At 52.5% G+C, this 15,784-nt stretch overlaps 1 protein-coding gene and 1 pseudogene across 2 annotated transcripts; one reads left to right on the top strand and one right to left on the bottom strand.

Annotated features, from left to right (window-relative positions):
- Positions 1-545: 545 nt before the first annotated feature.
- On the bottom strand, positions 546-2,433 carry LOC119308115 (suppressor of ferric uptake 1-like). Of its 2 annotated transcripts, none has more exons than XM_037584242.1 (2): positions 2,223-2,433; positions 546-2,121 (listed from the first exon to the last, which is right to left on the bottom strand). In XM_037584242.1, exons 1-2 carry the CDS (start codon positions 2,421-2,423, stop codon positions 721-723), a joined length of 1,602 nt encoding a protein of 533 aa, XP_037440139.1. In that variant the 5' UTR covers positions 2,424-2,433; the 3' UTR covers positions 546-720. The 2 variants fall into 2 exon arrangements, with proteins under 2 accessions (XP_037440139.1, XP_037440140.1); XM_037584243.1 differs by having other exon boundaries at positions 546-2,129; positions 2,223-2,432.
- Positions 2,434-3,732: 1,299 nt separating this feature from the next.
- On the top strand, positions 3,733-15,112 carry LOC119309329 (annotated as a pseudogene).
- The last annotated feature ends 672 nt before the right edge of the window (positions 15,113-15,784 follow it).

The raw sequence follows: 15,784 nt of genomic DNA on the forward strand, positions 1-15,784 counted from the left end.
CAAACAAACCCCCGATGCCTTCACACACCTGTGGCCACGATAAACTTGAAAAACAAACAAATCCAGAAACATTTTTGGCTGATGCAGATTCGGAATGACAGATTAACCCAGATTAGGATCATCTCCACCTTGGGGGATTGCGCCAACACATTGTCACAGGAATTTCTCAGTCTACTGCAACTCTCATGTCCCCCCTATGGATGTGCATTTGTGCCAAAAGAAAATCTTCAGGGAGAGCAGCAGCTTGCAAATCTTAGGAAGCATGCAGAATGTAAAAGGCGGGTGATATGTTTGTGCCTTTGGTGTGTGTGGCCGGAAGCAGCATCAGAAAGCACAAGCATCATCTTGCCCAATCTGGAGCTCCAGAAACGGGAGGTTTGAGCAATCTAGGTTAACAAGCTACGCAGCCATCTTGCCAAATATCTGATGCTTCTGCCAAACTATGCACATCTGTCTTCTCAATGCACATTCCATAAACTGGTTCATGCCCACTAATTTTCCGTTGGAGTCATGAAAAGAAAAAAGGGAAAAAAATTACCAGAAACGGAACTCGAAAATCCTCCACCTAAATGGTTGAATTCACAGAACTGGTTTGATCACTGCTAGGGCCTGTGCAGTGGCCTTCAGTGATTGAAAGTTTAAAATTTCCAAGCATCAGTATCTGAACAAACGAAGTAAAAAGGATCAGTATCTCATCTCAGCTGAATTATTCTTCATAGGCTAGCTAATCGCAAAATCTTCACTCTCTACGATGAGTGGTGCCGACGGCCCGTCGAGCAGCAGCGAGTCCAGTGAGCTCGGCACGTTGATTGGGTTGTCGGTGTAGCCCGGTGCGTCGGTCGGATCCTCACTGGCAAGACCTGCCGTGCTGGTGGTCGGGAGCTCGTCGCGGATTGGGGGCAGGTTGGTGACGCTGTCGGCAGGCAGCGGTGATGGATGCTCGTCATTGCTTTGCCTGGTCCGATGCAACTGGAGCACCTTGCGGTGGGAATTGGCATGCTTTGTTGGCACAAATGTAGGGCTCGCCATGGGCCGGTACTCCGGCAGTAGCCTCCCCTGCCTGTACCGCACGCCGCACGCGTTGCACAGCGTGGCTCGCCCCTTTGGCCCCTCCCTCCACTGCGGCGTCTCTGACGACCCACAGTGCTGGCACCTCTTCCCCTTATTTGCCGGCCATGGCGCCGAAGGGGCTTCGCTTCTCGACCGCCTCCTCTTCTTCTTTTTTGAAGGCTTTCTTGGCAGGTGCACGGACGGAGGCGCCTCAGGTTCCCAGATGGGACTCTCTGGCGGGGAGTTGATGACTGGGCTCTCCTGCCGGGAATCCGTCACTGAGCACTCTGCTGGACGGCACTCCGGCAGCAACCTCCCTTTCTTGTACCGCATGCCGCAGGCGGTGCAGACCTCCCTCCGCCCCATCGACCCTTCTATCCACAAAGGCGGCTCCGACGACCCGCAGTGCAAGCAGCTCGTCCCCGGCCGTGGCGCTGGTGCGGCTTCTGTCCTGGGAGGCATCCTCTCCGTGGCCGACTTTCTGACCAGGTAGATGGCCCCAGGCACCTCGGGCTCCCAGATCGGGTTCTCCAGCGGCGAATCGACGATTGGGCTTGACACCGGAAGGTGCTCCGGCAGCGTCCCGTTCTTACTGTACCAGACTCCGCAGGCGTTGCAGAGGGTACCCCGCCCCATCGGCCCTGACCTCCGCTGCGGCGTCTCCACCGCCTTGCAGTGCAGGCACCTCTTCAATCTCTTGGGCGGCTTATCGGCCGTGCCTGGATCGAGAGACGGAGCCACCTGCACGCGCTGGGGGCGGGGGAACCTTCTCCCCTCCTCTTCGTTTGCCGGGTCCCCAGCCGGCGGCAGCGGCTGGATGAAGGGGATCCTGAGTGACCACCAGGCCGACGGGACGTTGCGGGGGAGGTAGCTGCGCGCCTTCCGCGGGACGGCGGCCTCCAGGCGGGAGACGACGGCGGGGAGCGCCGTTGCGGGGAGAGCGAGGACGGACAGGAGCAGGGGCTCCGTGCCGCCATCCTCCTTTCCCCCAGCGCCGCCGCCTCCGGCCATGTCGCGGGTCGCCTCAGATCGCCGGAATCTTGGACACCTCCCCCTCCCTAATCCTGGTGGCTGCTCAGCTAAAAAAATACTATCTTTAGGTCACCGTGTTAAAGATGTAGATCGACCCGCCCACCCACCAAAGGTAAAGAAAGATAAGCCGGTACTTGTACCTCTCCTCCCTCGCCTTCCTCCGCCGTCGCCATGGACGGCGGCTGCGACCGTGCGGCGGCAGCAGATGACAGGATGACAGACAGAAGACGATCTGCCCGGGGGCGTGACTGCCAGCTTCTGTGACCGGACAACCTAGTAGTGTCTAGAGTCGGAGGCTCGGCCACGCTACGACTGAATATTTCCCGACTGCAGACGCGCATGCACACGCACGCCGCAACCAACCATACATCCACCGCCATTTGCTTACCTGCATTGAAACGTGTCCACACTGTACGTTATTACAGTACAAGGCAAGGCATACCACTTTGGATATGTTGCAAAATAAACCCAGAAGATAGAGCTAACAGAAAACTAGGAGTTCCAAGGGAGTGAAGCAAAGGCGAAAGGAAATGTTTACGAGCCTTCTTTGATCCTCTGGGCAAGCAGAGTGAGATCTTCTTTAAGTTTGGCAACCCAGTAGTTGATATCTACATTGATTTTCGAAAACACTATAAATCTAACGTTAAATTTATAGTCTCCCGATGTAACGCTTCGGCTACAACACCGGCTTCTCCTCGCTATCGTTGAAACACGAATAATGCAGGTAGTGTTGCCACGTCATACAATCTGCCCGAAATATCCTCGGCGGAACGACCCACTCATTACGCACGAACGGTCCTATTTCCCCTCTCCTTTCCTTATCCACTCCCTTCACCGATAGTGAGGAGAAGTCGGTGGCGAGGAGCAACCCACCACCAACAATCGTCGACAGAAGTGCGGCTCGCCGGGAGGAGAAATCGGTGGCGAGGAGCAACCCCGCCACCACCAGTCGGCGGTGGGGCTTGCGACTCGCGGGGAAGGAGATACTGGTGGCGAGGAGCAGCCCCACCACCACCAACCCTCGGCGGGGGGTGCAGCGAGGAGCATCCTTCGACGCTGGGTGGCTACTGGGGGCGGGTAGTGACGGAGTCAAATCCGGTAGATCTCGCATAGGGGCCCCGAACTAAGGTTCTTGAGACGATGGTAACAAGGACACAAGTTTTCACCTAGGTTCGGGCTCTCCGGAGAGATAAAACCTGCGTCCTACTTGTGTTTTATTGCTTTTGAGTGGAGTACAAAGTACATATGATCTACCTCAGACGCGTTGTGTCCTTTGCGAGCCTTGCCTTTCGGTTTATATAGGTATCGGAGGGTTTAGGGTTACATCTAAGCTAGCTATGTACAAAGAGGATGAGTTGTGGACGACTTCTAACATCTTGGAGTACACGACAAGTCTTCAGGAGCCTTCCCTTCATACGCCATGGGTCGTTTTCGTCATGGCCCACTAGCGGAACGACATAGGGGTCCTCGGCCCGGCCCAACAGATCGGGATATACCGTGTTGAGAAACCCCCCCCCCCCCAGCCGGGCACTGTCAGTAGGCCCCGAACCGGTCTTCAAGTCTAGACACACTTTGTCCATCTAAACTATTCTTCTTCTTGGGTCGTCAGTCTTCAAACAGGTTCAATGAATCTTCCTTTCGAAGACAAGCATGGCTTATCAGATTAAATCTGAGGTGTCTAGGGCCATCTCAGCTCTCGACAAGTATCTTGCCTTATCCATGATGCAAGCATGTCAGATAATGTTCCCATGTAGTCATTCTTAGCTGCAAAGAATTCTCGTGCTCGATTTGGGCTCACGATCTGGCCTACCTCTAACATCACAATCCAATCAATCTGCGAGCCTACATGTCATCTCCGTTCCCCATAGTTAACATAATGTGTGGACGTGGGTTAGGGCCCCATCGTGCCGAAGAAGAGAGGAGAAGGTTCTCCCGCCTCAGCGTGTGCGGGTGGCCCTGTTTGTCAATCCAAGCATGACCGAAAAGCGGCCTAAGAGGTTGAGGAGGTGCCTACACTACAAGGCGGCGGAGATGCCGCAATGAAGGTCAGGGTCAATGGGGCGGGATATCCTCTGCAACGCCTATTGGGTCTAGTACAGTAAGACTGAGACGCTACCGGAGCACCATCCGGTAGCAAGCCCAATCGTCGATTCGCCACTGGGGAGCTCGATGTGGGAGCCCAAGGTGCATAGGGCTATTTACCTCATTAGAAAGTCGTCCCAGCAGAGGAGGCTTCTTGAGGGAGTCCTGGACTAGGGGGTGTCCGGACAGCCGGACTATCATCGTCAGCCGGACTCCAAGACTATGAAGATACAAGATTGAAGACTTCGTCCCGTGTCCGGATGGGACTTTCCTTGGCGTGGAAGGCAAGCTTGGCGATACGGATATGTAGATCTCCTATCATTGTAACCGACTCTGTGTAACCCTAGCCCTCTCCGGTGTCTATATAAACCGGAGGGTTTTAGTCCGTAGGACGAACAACCATTACAACAATCATACCATAGGCTAGCTTCTAGGGTTTAGCCTCCTTGATCTCGTGGTAGATCCACTCTTATACTACCCATATCATCAATATCAATCAAGCAGGAGTAGGGTTTTACCTCCATCGAGAGGGCCCGAACCTGGGTAAAAACATCGTGTCCCTTGTCTCCTGTTACCATCCGCCTAGACGCACAGTTCGGGACCCCCTACCCGAGATCCGTCGGTTTTGACACCGACATTGGTGCTTTCATTGAGAGTTCCTCTGTGCCGTCACCGATAGGAAGGATGCCTCTTCCCGTCTTCAAGGATGGTATCTTCGCCAAAGGAGCCTTGGCCGCCGGCCAAACTATCCGGCTAGGTGGTTTTCTCATGACCGCCTGTCCGGCCACCGCTTCGACAATGACCTCTCAGGTCGTCAAAAGCAATCTTCACGTCAGCTCGGAATTCGCCGAGCGGCTGGATCCAATAGAGCTCTCGTCTGTAAACGAGCTCTTGGATCGCATCGCCGCCCTGGGAGTCACTACAGACTACAATCAGATTGGGCTTAAAACCGATCTGAGAGAGATTAACTCTCCCCAGGTTACCCACCATGTTGCAGTGGTAGAGGAACAACGCGGCGACTCTTCTCCTGTATTGAAAACTAGTCATGTCCGGGCTCCCGAACCCTCCATGCCGGATTCCCGCGGAGGGGCGGACTGCGATCAAGCACTGAACCTAAAGTCATGCATCGGACCGGACTCGTTGGACAACGTTCCACTTTCCAAGCTTCCGAATTCGGAAACTTCTTGGCCCTTGAGCCTTGAGATGGGTAGGGTTCCGAACTCAATTCCACCCACCCACTCAGACATATGCGATCTATCCCTAATCCGACAAGAGCCTGCTGAAACAGTACATCATTACTGGGCCAGATTCCTCCTGGTTATGGACAGGATAAAGGACTGCCGAGAGGAAGACGCAATCTCAACTTTTTGCAATAATTGCACGGACGAGGGAATCTTGAACGCCGTCAGCCGTCGTGAAATCACACGCTTCGCCGACTTGGTGTCCATAGTACGAAAGTACTGTGCGACGGAGAGTTTCTGGAAAACCGAAAATAAGTTTTGGGACAATCAGGCCCCGAATACAACCCTAGTCCGCAATAAAAGGGTGCATTACACTCAGGCACCAGGCACAAAAACCAAAAAGCAAAAACCCCATAAAGGGCACGGAACCATACTGGAGGGATGGCTTAGCGGACCCTGTAAAATTCACAGTACAGAGGGCGCCACCCCAACACATAGCCTTCGAGCATGTTGGATATTACGGCAGGTGGCCAAAAGTGGCGAGGAGCTTCTAGCCCCGGAATACCACTCCAACAATACCGGTACGGTATCAACAGTCTTCGAGACTTTCACACCAAATAACATGCGGAAACGAACAATCCGCAGCCTCGCCAAAGTCTACCAAGTAGCAACAACAAATCCTTGGAGCGACACGGCCATCACCTTCAGCGCCAGCGACGAACCTAAATTCCGAACAGCCCGAGCACCAGCCGCATTGGTCCTTAGTCCAATAGTGGACGACTTTCGACTCACCAAGGTACTCATGGACGGCGGCAGCGGATTAAACCTCATCTACGAGGAAACTATTCAAAAAATGGAAATAGACTGGAGCCGCATTGAGCGAAGCAGCACAACCTTCAGAGGAATAATCCCTAGCCGGGAAGCGCGCTGCACCGGAAAAATCACACTTGATGTGGTGTTCGGCTCGCCGGACAATTACAGGTCTGAAGAAGTCACGTTCCAAGTGGCCCTGTTCAGCAGCGGATATCACGCTATATTAGGACGAGAGGCATTCACAATTTTTCAAGTCGTACCCCATTACGGGTACATGAAGCTCAAAATGCCTGGGCCCGGCGGAATAATCACTCTCGTTAGTGATCCGGACACAGCACTCCGCGCCGAAAACAAGACAGCCGCATTAGCCCTGGAGGCACTATCCGAAGCCCTAGCGGCAGAAGAACTCACCTCGCTACGCTCTACGGTGAATAGGGACGATGTGATACTCGATAAGAGATCCAAGTCCACCTCCTTTAAACCAGCGGACGAAATAGTAAAATTCCAGGTCCATCCAATGGACCCGACAAAGACGGCCTCCATCGGGGCACAGTTGAACCCTGATGTAGACGCCGCACTGCGTGAATTCCTTCGGGAAAATTGGGACATTTTCGCCTGGCACCCTTCAGATATGCCAGGAATCCCACGCAGATTGGCAGAGCATAGCCTAAATCCTAAAAGGATTCAAGCCAGTCAAACAGGCTCTTCGACGATTTTCCGAACCCAAAAGACAAGCAATGGGAGAAGAACTAGCCAAACTATTGGAAGCCGGATTCATCAGAGATATTAAACATCCGGACTGGCTAGCAAATCTGGTAATGGTACCAAAGAAGGACAAATCCTGGCGCCTATGTGTCGACTTTAAAGACCTCAACAAGGCCTGCCCAAGGGATCCCTTCCCCCTCCCCCGCATCGACCAAATAATCGATGCTACCGCAGGGCATGATTCATTGTGCTTCCTGGACGCATACTCCGGCTACCATCAAATCAAGATGGCGGAAGCAGACCAAGCCGCAATGGCATTCATTACTCCATACGGACCATTCTGCTTCAACACGATGCCCTTCGGACTTAAAAACGCCGGCGCAACATATCAGCGCATGATTCAGACATGTCTGGCTACCCAGATCGGCAAAACAGTAGAGGCATACGTAGACGACGTAGTCGTCAAAACCAAACACATCGAAACTCTAGTAGACGATTTGAGGCTCACATTCGACAACCTCCGAGCATATGACATCAAGCTGAATCCGGAAAAATGCGTTTTTGGCGTACCAGCCGGAAAGCTCCTGGGCTTCATTGTATCCGGTAGAGGAATTGAAGCAAACCCGACCAAGATCCGAGCTCTGTCACAGCTGGATATTCCAAAAGACCTCAAACAGATCCAAAAATTGACTAGATGCATGGCGGCTCTAAGCCGCTTTATCTCCTGTTTGGGAGAAAAGGCATTGCCCCTCTATCGCCTCCTCAGACGCACCGAACACTTCGAGTGGACGGATGCTGCCACTGCCGGACTCGAAGAAATAAAATCCATATTGGCAACAAATCCGGTCCTGGCTGCGCCTAACCTGGGCGAACTAATGTTATTATACATCGCGGTAACACATCAAGTTGTAAGCGCGGTACTCGTCGTAGAACGAGAGACAGAAGGGCATAAATTCCCTCTTCAAAACCAGTGTACTATGTATCCACTGTTTTAACTCCTTGCAAGTCCCGTTACCCGCACTATCAAAAGATAGCGTATGCGGTGTTCATGGCATCCCGGAAGCTCCGACACTACTTTCAAGAGTGTTCAATAATAATGGCCTCCGAAGTACCCCCTAAATGACATTATAAACAACCACGACACGACGGGCAGGATTGTAAAATGGGCCATCGAGCTCTTACCATTCGATATAACTTACAAACCTCGGCGAGCTATAAAGTCGCAAGTTTTGGCTGACTTTATCGCTGAGTGTACTGAAGCCGAACTCCCTAAAGAGTATGGCGCATACTCCAATTGGATTATGCACTTCGACGGCTCCAAAATGTTGGCCGGATTGGGGGCTGGCGTCGTATTGACGTCCCCAACCGGAGACACAGTCCAATACATACTTCAGATAATGTACACGGACTCCAACAATGCAGTCGAGTACGAGGCCCTCTTACATGGCCTCCGGATGGCAATCTCCATGGGCATTCAACGCCTAGAGGTGCGCGGGGACTCAAACCTTGCAATATCACAAGTAAATGGAGGCTTTGACGCCAAGGATCCCAAAATGGCAGCCTATCATAATGCTGTCCTTAAAATGTCAGCTCGGTTCGAAGGACTTGAATGCCACCACGTAGCCAGGGATAATAACCAAGCGGCCGACGTATTGGCACGCATCGGCGCAAAACGTGACACTGTCCCTCCAAACATCTTCCTGGAACGGTTGTTTAAGCCATTCGTACTGTGGGAAGAGGAGTCCGGAAATAACAAACCGGAAGCAGCCGCACCAACCGACAAAGAGCAATCTGACATGATCGGCGATTCAGCCGATGAAATAACACCTTCAGCCCACGATATAATGGCAGTAATCGCCCCGTGGACAGAGCCATTCCTAGCCTACTTGCTTAAGCAGGAACTTCCCGAAGACCAAAATGAGGCCCGCTGCATAGTTCGGCGATCCAAAGCCTACAAGGTCCATGAGGGAGAACTCTATAAGAAAAGCATAACCGGAGTCCTTCAAAGGTGTATCTCCGAAGAGGAAGGGCGAAACCTTCTGGCTGAAATTCATGCCGGACTAGGCGGACACCACGCCGCAGCTCGGGCCCTTGTAGGAAAGGCATTCCGTACAGGATTTTATTGGCCGACGGCCCGGGCAGATGCTCAGGACTTAGTCCAAAGATGCGTCGGTTGTCAGCTCTTTGCTAATCAGAGCCACATGCCACCCACCGCCCTCAAAACTATACCCATTACCTGGCCGTTCGCGGTCTGGGGGCTTGACATGGTTGGACCCCTTAAAGGGGGAACCCACAAGCAAAGGTACCTATTGGTCATGGTGGATAAATTCACCAAATGGATAGAGGCCAAGCCAGTTAAAACGGCAGAGTCCGGACCAGTGATAGACTTCATATCCGGGGTAGTACACCGTTATGGTGTCCCCCACAGCATCATCACCGATAACGGCACGAACTTCACGGCCGACGAGGTTAAATCATGGTGCAAAAATATGGGCATTAAGCTCGATTACACTTCAGTCTATCATCCTCAAACCAACGGTCAAGTGGAACGAGCAAATGGTCTAATAATGAGCAGCATCAAACCCAGACTAGTGCGGTCCCTTACGAAATCTGACACGCACTAGGTAGAGGAGCTAGACTCCGTACTCTGGGGGCTGCGGACAATGCCCAACCGTACTACCGGATTTACACCATTTTTTATGGTATACGGTGCAGAGGCAGTTCTGCCCCGCGACATCATTCATGACTCACCTCGAGTGCGCATGTACGAAGAAAGAGAAGCCGAACTGGATCGGCAGGACAGCTTGGACGCATTGGAGGAAGAACGCAACGTCGCTAAGGCTCGTTCCGCATTCTATCAGCAGCAGGCTCGAAGATATCAAAGCAGAGAAGTACGGGCCAAGACTTACAACGTTGGCGAACTAGTTCTACGCCTGCCGGACAAGAAAAAGGACAAGCTCAAGCCCAAATGGGAAGGCCCCTTCATTATTGATCAAGTCTTGACCGGCGGAGCGTACCGTCTACGAAATGCGTCGGACAACCGACTCGAGCCGAACCCATGGAACGCAGCCCGCCTCCGAAGATTCTATGCCTAGCGCCGGACTAAGAGTTCGTCCCCTTCCCCCGTCCAAATTTTTTACACTTCAGCTGTCTTTTGTTTCTCTTTTTTCTCTCACCCCTATTCCTCAAAGCCTTAAAAGGCTCACTTGCGCATTGTTCGCACACACTTGACGTGCCATCCGCACTCATTATACCTGGGGGCTTCTTTACCAGAAGCTTAATTATAAGGGCTTCATGCCCAGCACATGTGTCAAACTTCCACATGTACCTTTTATTCACCATTATATGCATCGATATGACTTAAGTTTTGGCCAAGCTGGGTTGCCTGGCTCCTGTGCTTACCCCTACGTTCCCGATTGTTTGGCTAGGAGGTAAAGGGAGCACCTCTGCGATTGCTACTGCCGGGTCAGCCGGATGTGTACCTCAGACTGGGTGAAGCTGAAAGCTAGCGTTCTTAAGGGAATATTCGGTCGGTGACTCGAAAGATGATTTTTTACCTACTTATTTATTTGCCCCCAGATGTTTTTCTGCTCTTTTCGCAGTCCGGACATGCACTTTAGGGCATGCCTCCCAGGGAAAGGAACCCTTAACGGAATTATTCTCCCTGGAAGATGTTTCTTACTAACCATGTAATATAACATAACTAGTTGGGCACTTGTCTGATAAAGCACTAATGACCCCTACGCCTGGTCTCCATGCATGCCCCGGTTGTTTTTTAACCGAGAAGGTATTCGGACACACTCCGGACTCTAGGGTCCCGAGGTTGAAGCGAAAAGGTCGACAAAGACAAACAATCTACAATCCGGCTAGAAGGCATTTTACATGTCATTTTAAAATACATTGTTAAATCGATTGACTGTATTCCTCCTCAATCCCGTCTAACAGGCTGTCTAATTTACAGTCCCGTTGGGAAAATTTAGCGGCCAACTCTACTTGGCCGTATACTAAACTCACAGGGATCTCCTTCCCATCAGGCCCCACAGGTCCGACCTCGGCCATGTGGTTGGGATCCGCCTTCTTGTACCACGTCTTCACCATGGCCCAGGCCTCCCTGGCACCTTGGCGGCAGGCCGAAATCTTCCATAAACGGGAGCGCTTCCGCACTCCCTGAAGCTTCTCCGTAAGCTCCCCAAGGCCCTCGGGTAGGGAGAGGGCTGGCCATAAAGCCTGGACGCCGCCGCCCATTGCCTGCCGAACTCGTTCGAGCAGTTGCAACAGTTCAGGAAGTTGATCACCCGTTGATACGGGCATCTCCTCTGCAGGGCGACCTGTGAGTATACCTACAGACATATTTTGTCAATTGACTTCCTTGCCGAACTCTTCTTTTCAAAGGAGTTCGCTCAAGCACTTACTATAGATGCCGCAACGAAGCCGCTGATTCTCCTTAACGGAGCCAGACAGCTCGGCCCGAACACCTTTCAGCTCTTCCCCAAGCTGGGCGTGGGCATCCTGGAGCTTGTTCCTTTCCTGCTGCACCTTATTCAGCACCCTCTCGCCGACCTTCAGCTGGCGCAGTAGTTCTTGCCTGTCCGGATCTTGTCCGGCGGCACCTGCAATGTCATTATTAGACTTACACGCACGCCGCACACCACTTATCTTTTTAAAATAATGTGTTACCAGGAGGGGCCCCGGTGTTTCCTCCTGCGGCAGCAAGTGCGGCCTCAAGTTGGGCCTTACACTCTTGCAGCTCCTGAAACAGTTGGGTATTATTCTTTGTAAGATCCTGCATTTCAAATGATCCTTAAATCAGTTAATATAACTACTTTAAGTCTCGGGGGCTACTGGCATATACAACTATTAAATTCTCTTACCCGTATGTCTTTTACATACTGCTCTGTGGCTCTGGTCAAACCATCTTGAGCAGCACGGAGGTGCGCGTCCCCCGCGTTAAAGGCATTCAACGCCTCAGGGGAGAAACACGCGCCACGAAAAATTGTCCGGCGGCGCCTGTGGTTCATGGCGCTCTCCACCTCAGACTTGGTGGCGGACAGTTGGTCGGTATCCTCCGTTGGAGGAGTATCCGGCTCGCGCCTTGCGCTCGCCTCCCCCTCCAGACCAGGTGCTGGAGCCTGGCTGGTAGAGGTTGGGTTGGCAACCCCTACGCCCGCAGTCCGGTGGATGCTTTTTCTCCTACAAAGGTCATGAGCACTCAAACGCTTCCTAGGAACGCTGCTCTAAATAACGAACCATGAGCTATACCTTTGCGGCGACGTTTCGGTCCGCGCCGCGCTCCTCTTCCGCCTACTGGGCCGGACTGACCCTTGTTGGTCAGCCGCCATGGGCTCGGCTTCCCGCCTTGAAGGCGCCTCCTGCAAAGCACCATCGTATACGATGGTCAGAAATGAGCAAGGAAGAAATAATGGTGTCCGGACTTCGGTCGCAATCACCTGGGAAGCCGGATATAGTCCAGGGTAGTCAGCCGTAATGGCGACTAAAGCGTTATCCATGCTGAGCTGGTGGAACACCCCGTCGATTAGCTCCACCTTAATGTTCGGGTCCTCTTCGGAGGCCGAATCCTGGGATCTCTCAGGATCCTCGGGTTGCGGAGCTGGACTAAGCATGCCCTCCACAACCCGACGCAGCTCCTGCGTCGAAAGCATAATATAAGAAACTTAAACTTTGAAAGCATGGGTCGGGCATACAAAGTGCTCGCTTACCCAATGCCGAGGGTTATTCATGGAGAACCCATTCAACGGGGTCGTCTGGAAGAAATCCTCCTTCTCCCCCTTGTATAGGCCGGATAAGATCTTTGCCAGGTCTTCGGCCGATCCCGGCCCTTTGCGGCCGTGGCGTGTGGCATCATCCTCCCCGTTGAAATCCCACATAGGGTGGCCCCTGTATTGCAACGGCTGCACCCCTCGCATAATGCACGTTGCCATGACTCCAATCATGGTCAACCCCGAATGGGCCAGTAACCTTATCCGGCCCATCAAATAATGGACGATCTTGTCTTCCTCCAGCTGGGGGCTCCGTGGACGCCAGCTAAGGCGTTTCTTCAAAGGAGCATTACTGAACTCCGGGAGGCCGATCCGAATAGGGTCCGGTAGCGGAGCGTCTTCTACATAAAACCATTCTGAAGGCCAGTCTTCGGACGCCTTCTTAGGGGTTCCGGATGGATATCCGGTCCCGGCGATGCGCCATATTTCGGCACCGCCCACTTGATATATGGACTCCTCATGAGAGCGGGGTACAAGGCAGAACAACCTCTTCCACAACGTGAAATGGGGCTCGACGCCCAAAAATAGCTCGCAAAGAGCTACGTAACCCGCGATATGAGGGATTGAGGCAGGCGTGAGGTGATGGAGCTGGAGTCCGTAGAACTCCAGGAGCCCGCGGAGGAACGAATGTATAGGAAATCCGAGCCCCCTTATCAGATAGGGGACGAAGCATACCCACTCCCCTTTGTTGGGATTTGGGGTAGCCTCCGCTTGCTTCCCACCTTTGTAGGTGGCCAACCCGGCTCGGACCAGAACCATGAAGGCCGGAGGGAGATATCCCTCCGCTTGGAGCGTCACTAGCTCGTTGTGCGGGAAAGAACATCTCCTCCAATCTCCTGGCAGAGGGCTGGGAGCGCGAGAAGAGGAGCCGCGTCGACGGTCCATGATGGAATGGATTTTTGGGTCAGGAGCGCTCCGATGAGTACTCGCGGAAGGAGGATGGTGTGATTTGGATCTGGATTCTTGCCTCTCTTATAGGCAAGTTATTTGTGCAGCTAGGGGGTAAAACATAAAAGATACCCTGGCTTTTCGCATTCGTGCGACGCGTGGAAGAAGGCCATTATTGGGCGTGGAAGCCAAGAAGCGCGACATTGATAAGGAAGTCGGACACTGTTCGGCAGGTACATGGAACTTGAAGGAGAACCCGCCTTGCAACGCCGAAGACTACATACGTGCTGGACTTATCGTCATTGAAGACTGGTTCGGGGGCTACTGAGGGAGTCCTGGACTAGGGGGTGTCCGGACAGCCGGACTATCATCGTCAGCCGGACTCCAAGACTATGAAGGTACAAGATTGAAGATTTCGTCCCATGTCCGGATGGGACTTTCCTTGGCGTGGAAGGCAAGCTTGGCGATACGGATATGTAGATCTCCTACCATTGTAACCGACTCTGTGTAACCCTAGCCCTCTCCGGTGTCTATATAAACCGGAGGGTTTTAGTCCGTAGGACGAACAACCATTACAACAATCATACCATAGGCTAGCTTCTAGGGTTTAGCCTCCTTGATCTCGTGGTAGATCCACTCTTGTACTACCCATATCATCAATATCAATCAAGCAGGAGTAGGGTTTTACCTCCATCGAGAGGGCCCGAACCTGGGTAAAAACATCGTGTCCCTTGTCTCCTGTTACCATCCGCCTAGACGCACAGTTCGGGACCCCCTACCTGAGATCCGCCGGTTTTGACACCGACACTTCCCAGGACAAAAGTCGCGCTAGCGCCACTCCCAGGGACGAGCTGCTTGCACTGCGGGTCGTGGATCCACCTTTGTGGATAAAAGGGTTGATGGGACGAAGGGAGGTTTGCATCGCCTATGGAATGTGGTACAAGAAGGGGATGCTGCTACAGGAGTGCCATCCAGCAGGGTGGTCAGTGACAGATTCCTATAGGAGCGCCCAAGCATTAACTCCACACTAGAGAGTCCCATTTGGGAGCCTGAGACACCTCCGTCTGTGCACCTGTCGAAAAAGCCTTCGAAGAAGAGAGGAAGCGTCCAAGAAGTGAATTCCCTTCGACGCCATGGCCGACAAATAACGGGAAGAGCTACCTGCACTATGGGTCGTTAGAGATGCTAGGGTTGGGGAGGTGCCAAAGGAGTGAGGCACACGGTGCAACGTGTGCGACGTGCGGTACAGGTAGGGGAGGCTGCTTCCAGAGTATCGTCCCATGGTGAGCCCCATGTTTGTACCATCAAAGAATGCCAATTCCCATCGTAATGTGCTTGAGTTGCACCGGAGCAGGCAAATCAATGATGAGCATCCCCACCGATGCCTGTCGACAGTGTCACCGCTTTGCCCCCAATCCATGACGACCACCCTACAAACATGGCAGGTCTTGCTAGTGAGGACCCACCAACTCACCAGGCTACACCGACAACCCAAACAACATGCCGATGTCACTGGAGTCGCTACTCCTCGACGGGCCATCGGCACTGCTCATCGTAGAGAGTGATGATTTTCTGATTAGCTAGCCTGTAAAGAATAATTCAGTTGAGATGAGATACTGATCCTTTTTTACATCATTTCTTCATATACTGATACTTTTTTTACTTTGTTTCTTTAGATAATTATCCATGGTAATTTTAAGTTTTCAATCACTAAAGGCCACTACACAGGCCCTAGCAACGATCAAACCAGTTGTCGGTGCTAAAACTGGTGGAACTCGGTAGGGGGTCCTGAGCTGGTGGTCTCCACCAGATGGTAGCAGGGGGTAGAGAAAAACACAATGTTTACCCAAGTTTGGGCCCTCTTGAAGAGGTGAAACCCTATGTCCTACTTTATTGTATTGATTGTGGATGGGATACAAAGTACAAGGTGATGTACCTCGAGATCGTATGAGTGAGTTCTAACATGTTCTAGCATGCCTCTATAGGCTAAAACCCTCGGCTTATATAGGCACTGTGGGCTATGTAGGATTACAAATATGTTGGCTACATCTAGGGATAAACATGCCGGTTGTTTGAATATGCCTTGAAGTATGCGCCAAGTCTTCATAGGATTCCATCTTGAGTGCGCCAAGGGCCATGGCTTATGTGGCCCATCCTTTAGTTGTCAGTGGGTCGTCGGCCTGGCCCACGAATGGTAGGCCGACATGGTGAGCATCCCCTAATCCAGGACACCATTAGTAGCCCCTGATGAAAGCA

Source organism: Triticum dicoccoides, chromosome 5B (genome assembly GCF_002162155.2).
Source record: "Triticum dicoccoides isolate Atlit2015 ecotype Zavitan chromosome 5B, WEW_v2.0, whole genome shotgun sequence".
NCBI classification, from domain to species: Eukaryota; Viridiplantae; Streptophyta; class Magnoliopsida; order Poales; family Poaceae; genus Triticum; species Triticum dicoccoides.

What these genes read in the sequence shown, in the direction of transcription:
- LOC119308115 (XM_037584242.1), bottom strand. Translation starts at nt 2,423, where the DNA reads ATGCGCGTCTGCAGTCGGGAAATATTCAGTCGTAGCGTGGCCGAGCCT. An exon ending in AGGAAGGCGAGGGAGGAGAG is followed by an intron (nt 2,122 to 2,222) that starts GTACAAGTACCG and finishes TTAGCTGAGCAG; the next exon opens with CCACCAGGATTAGGGAGGGG.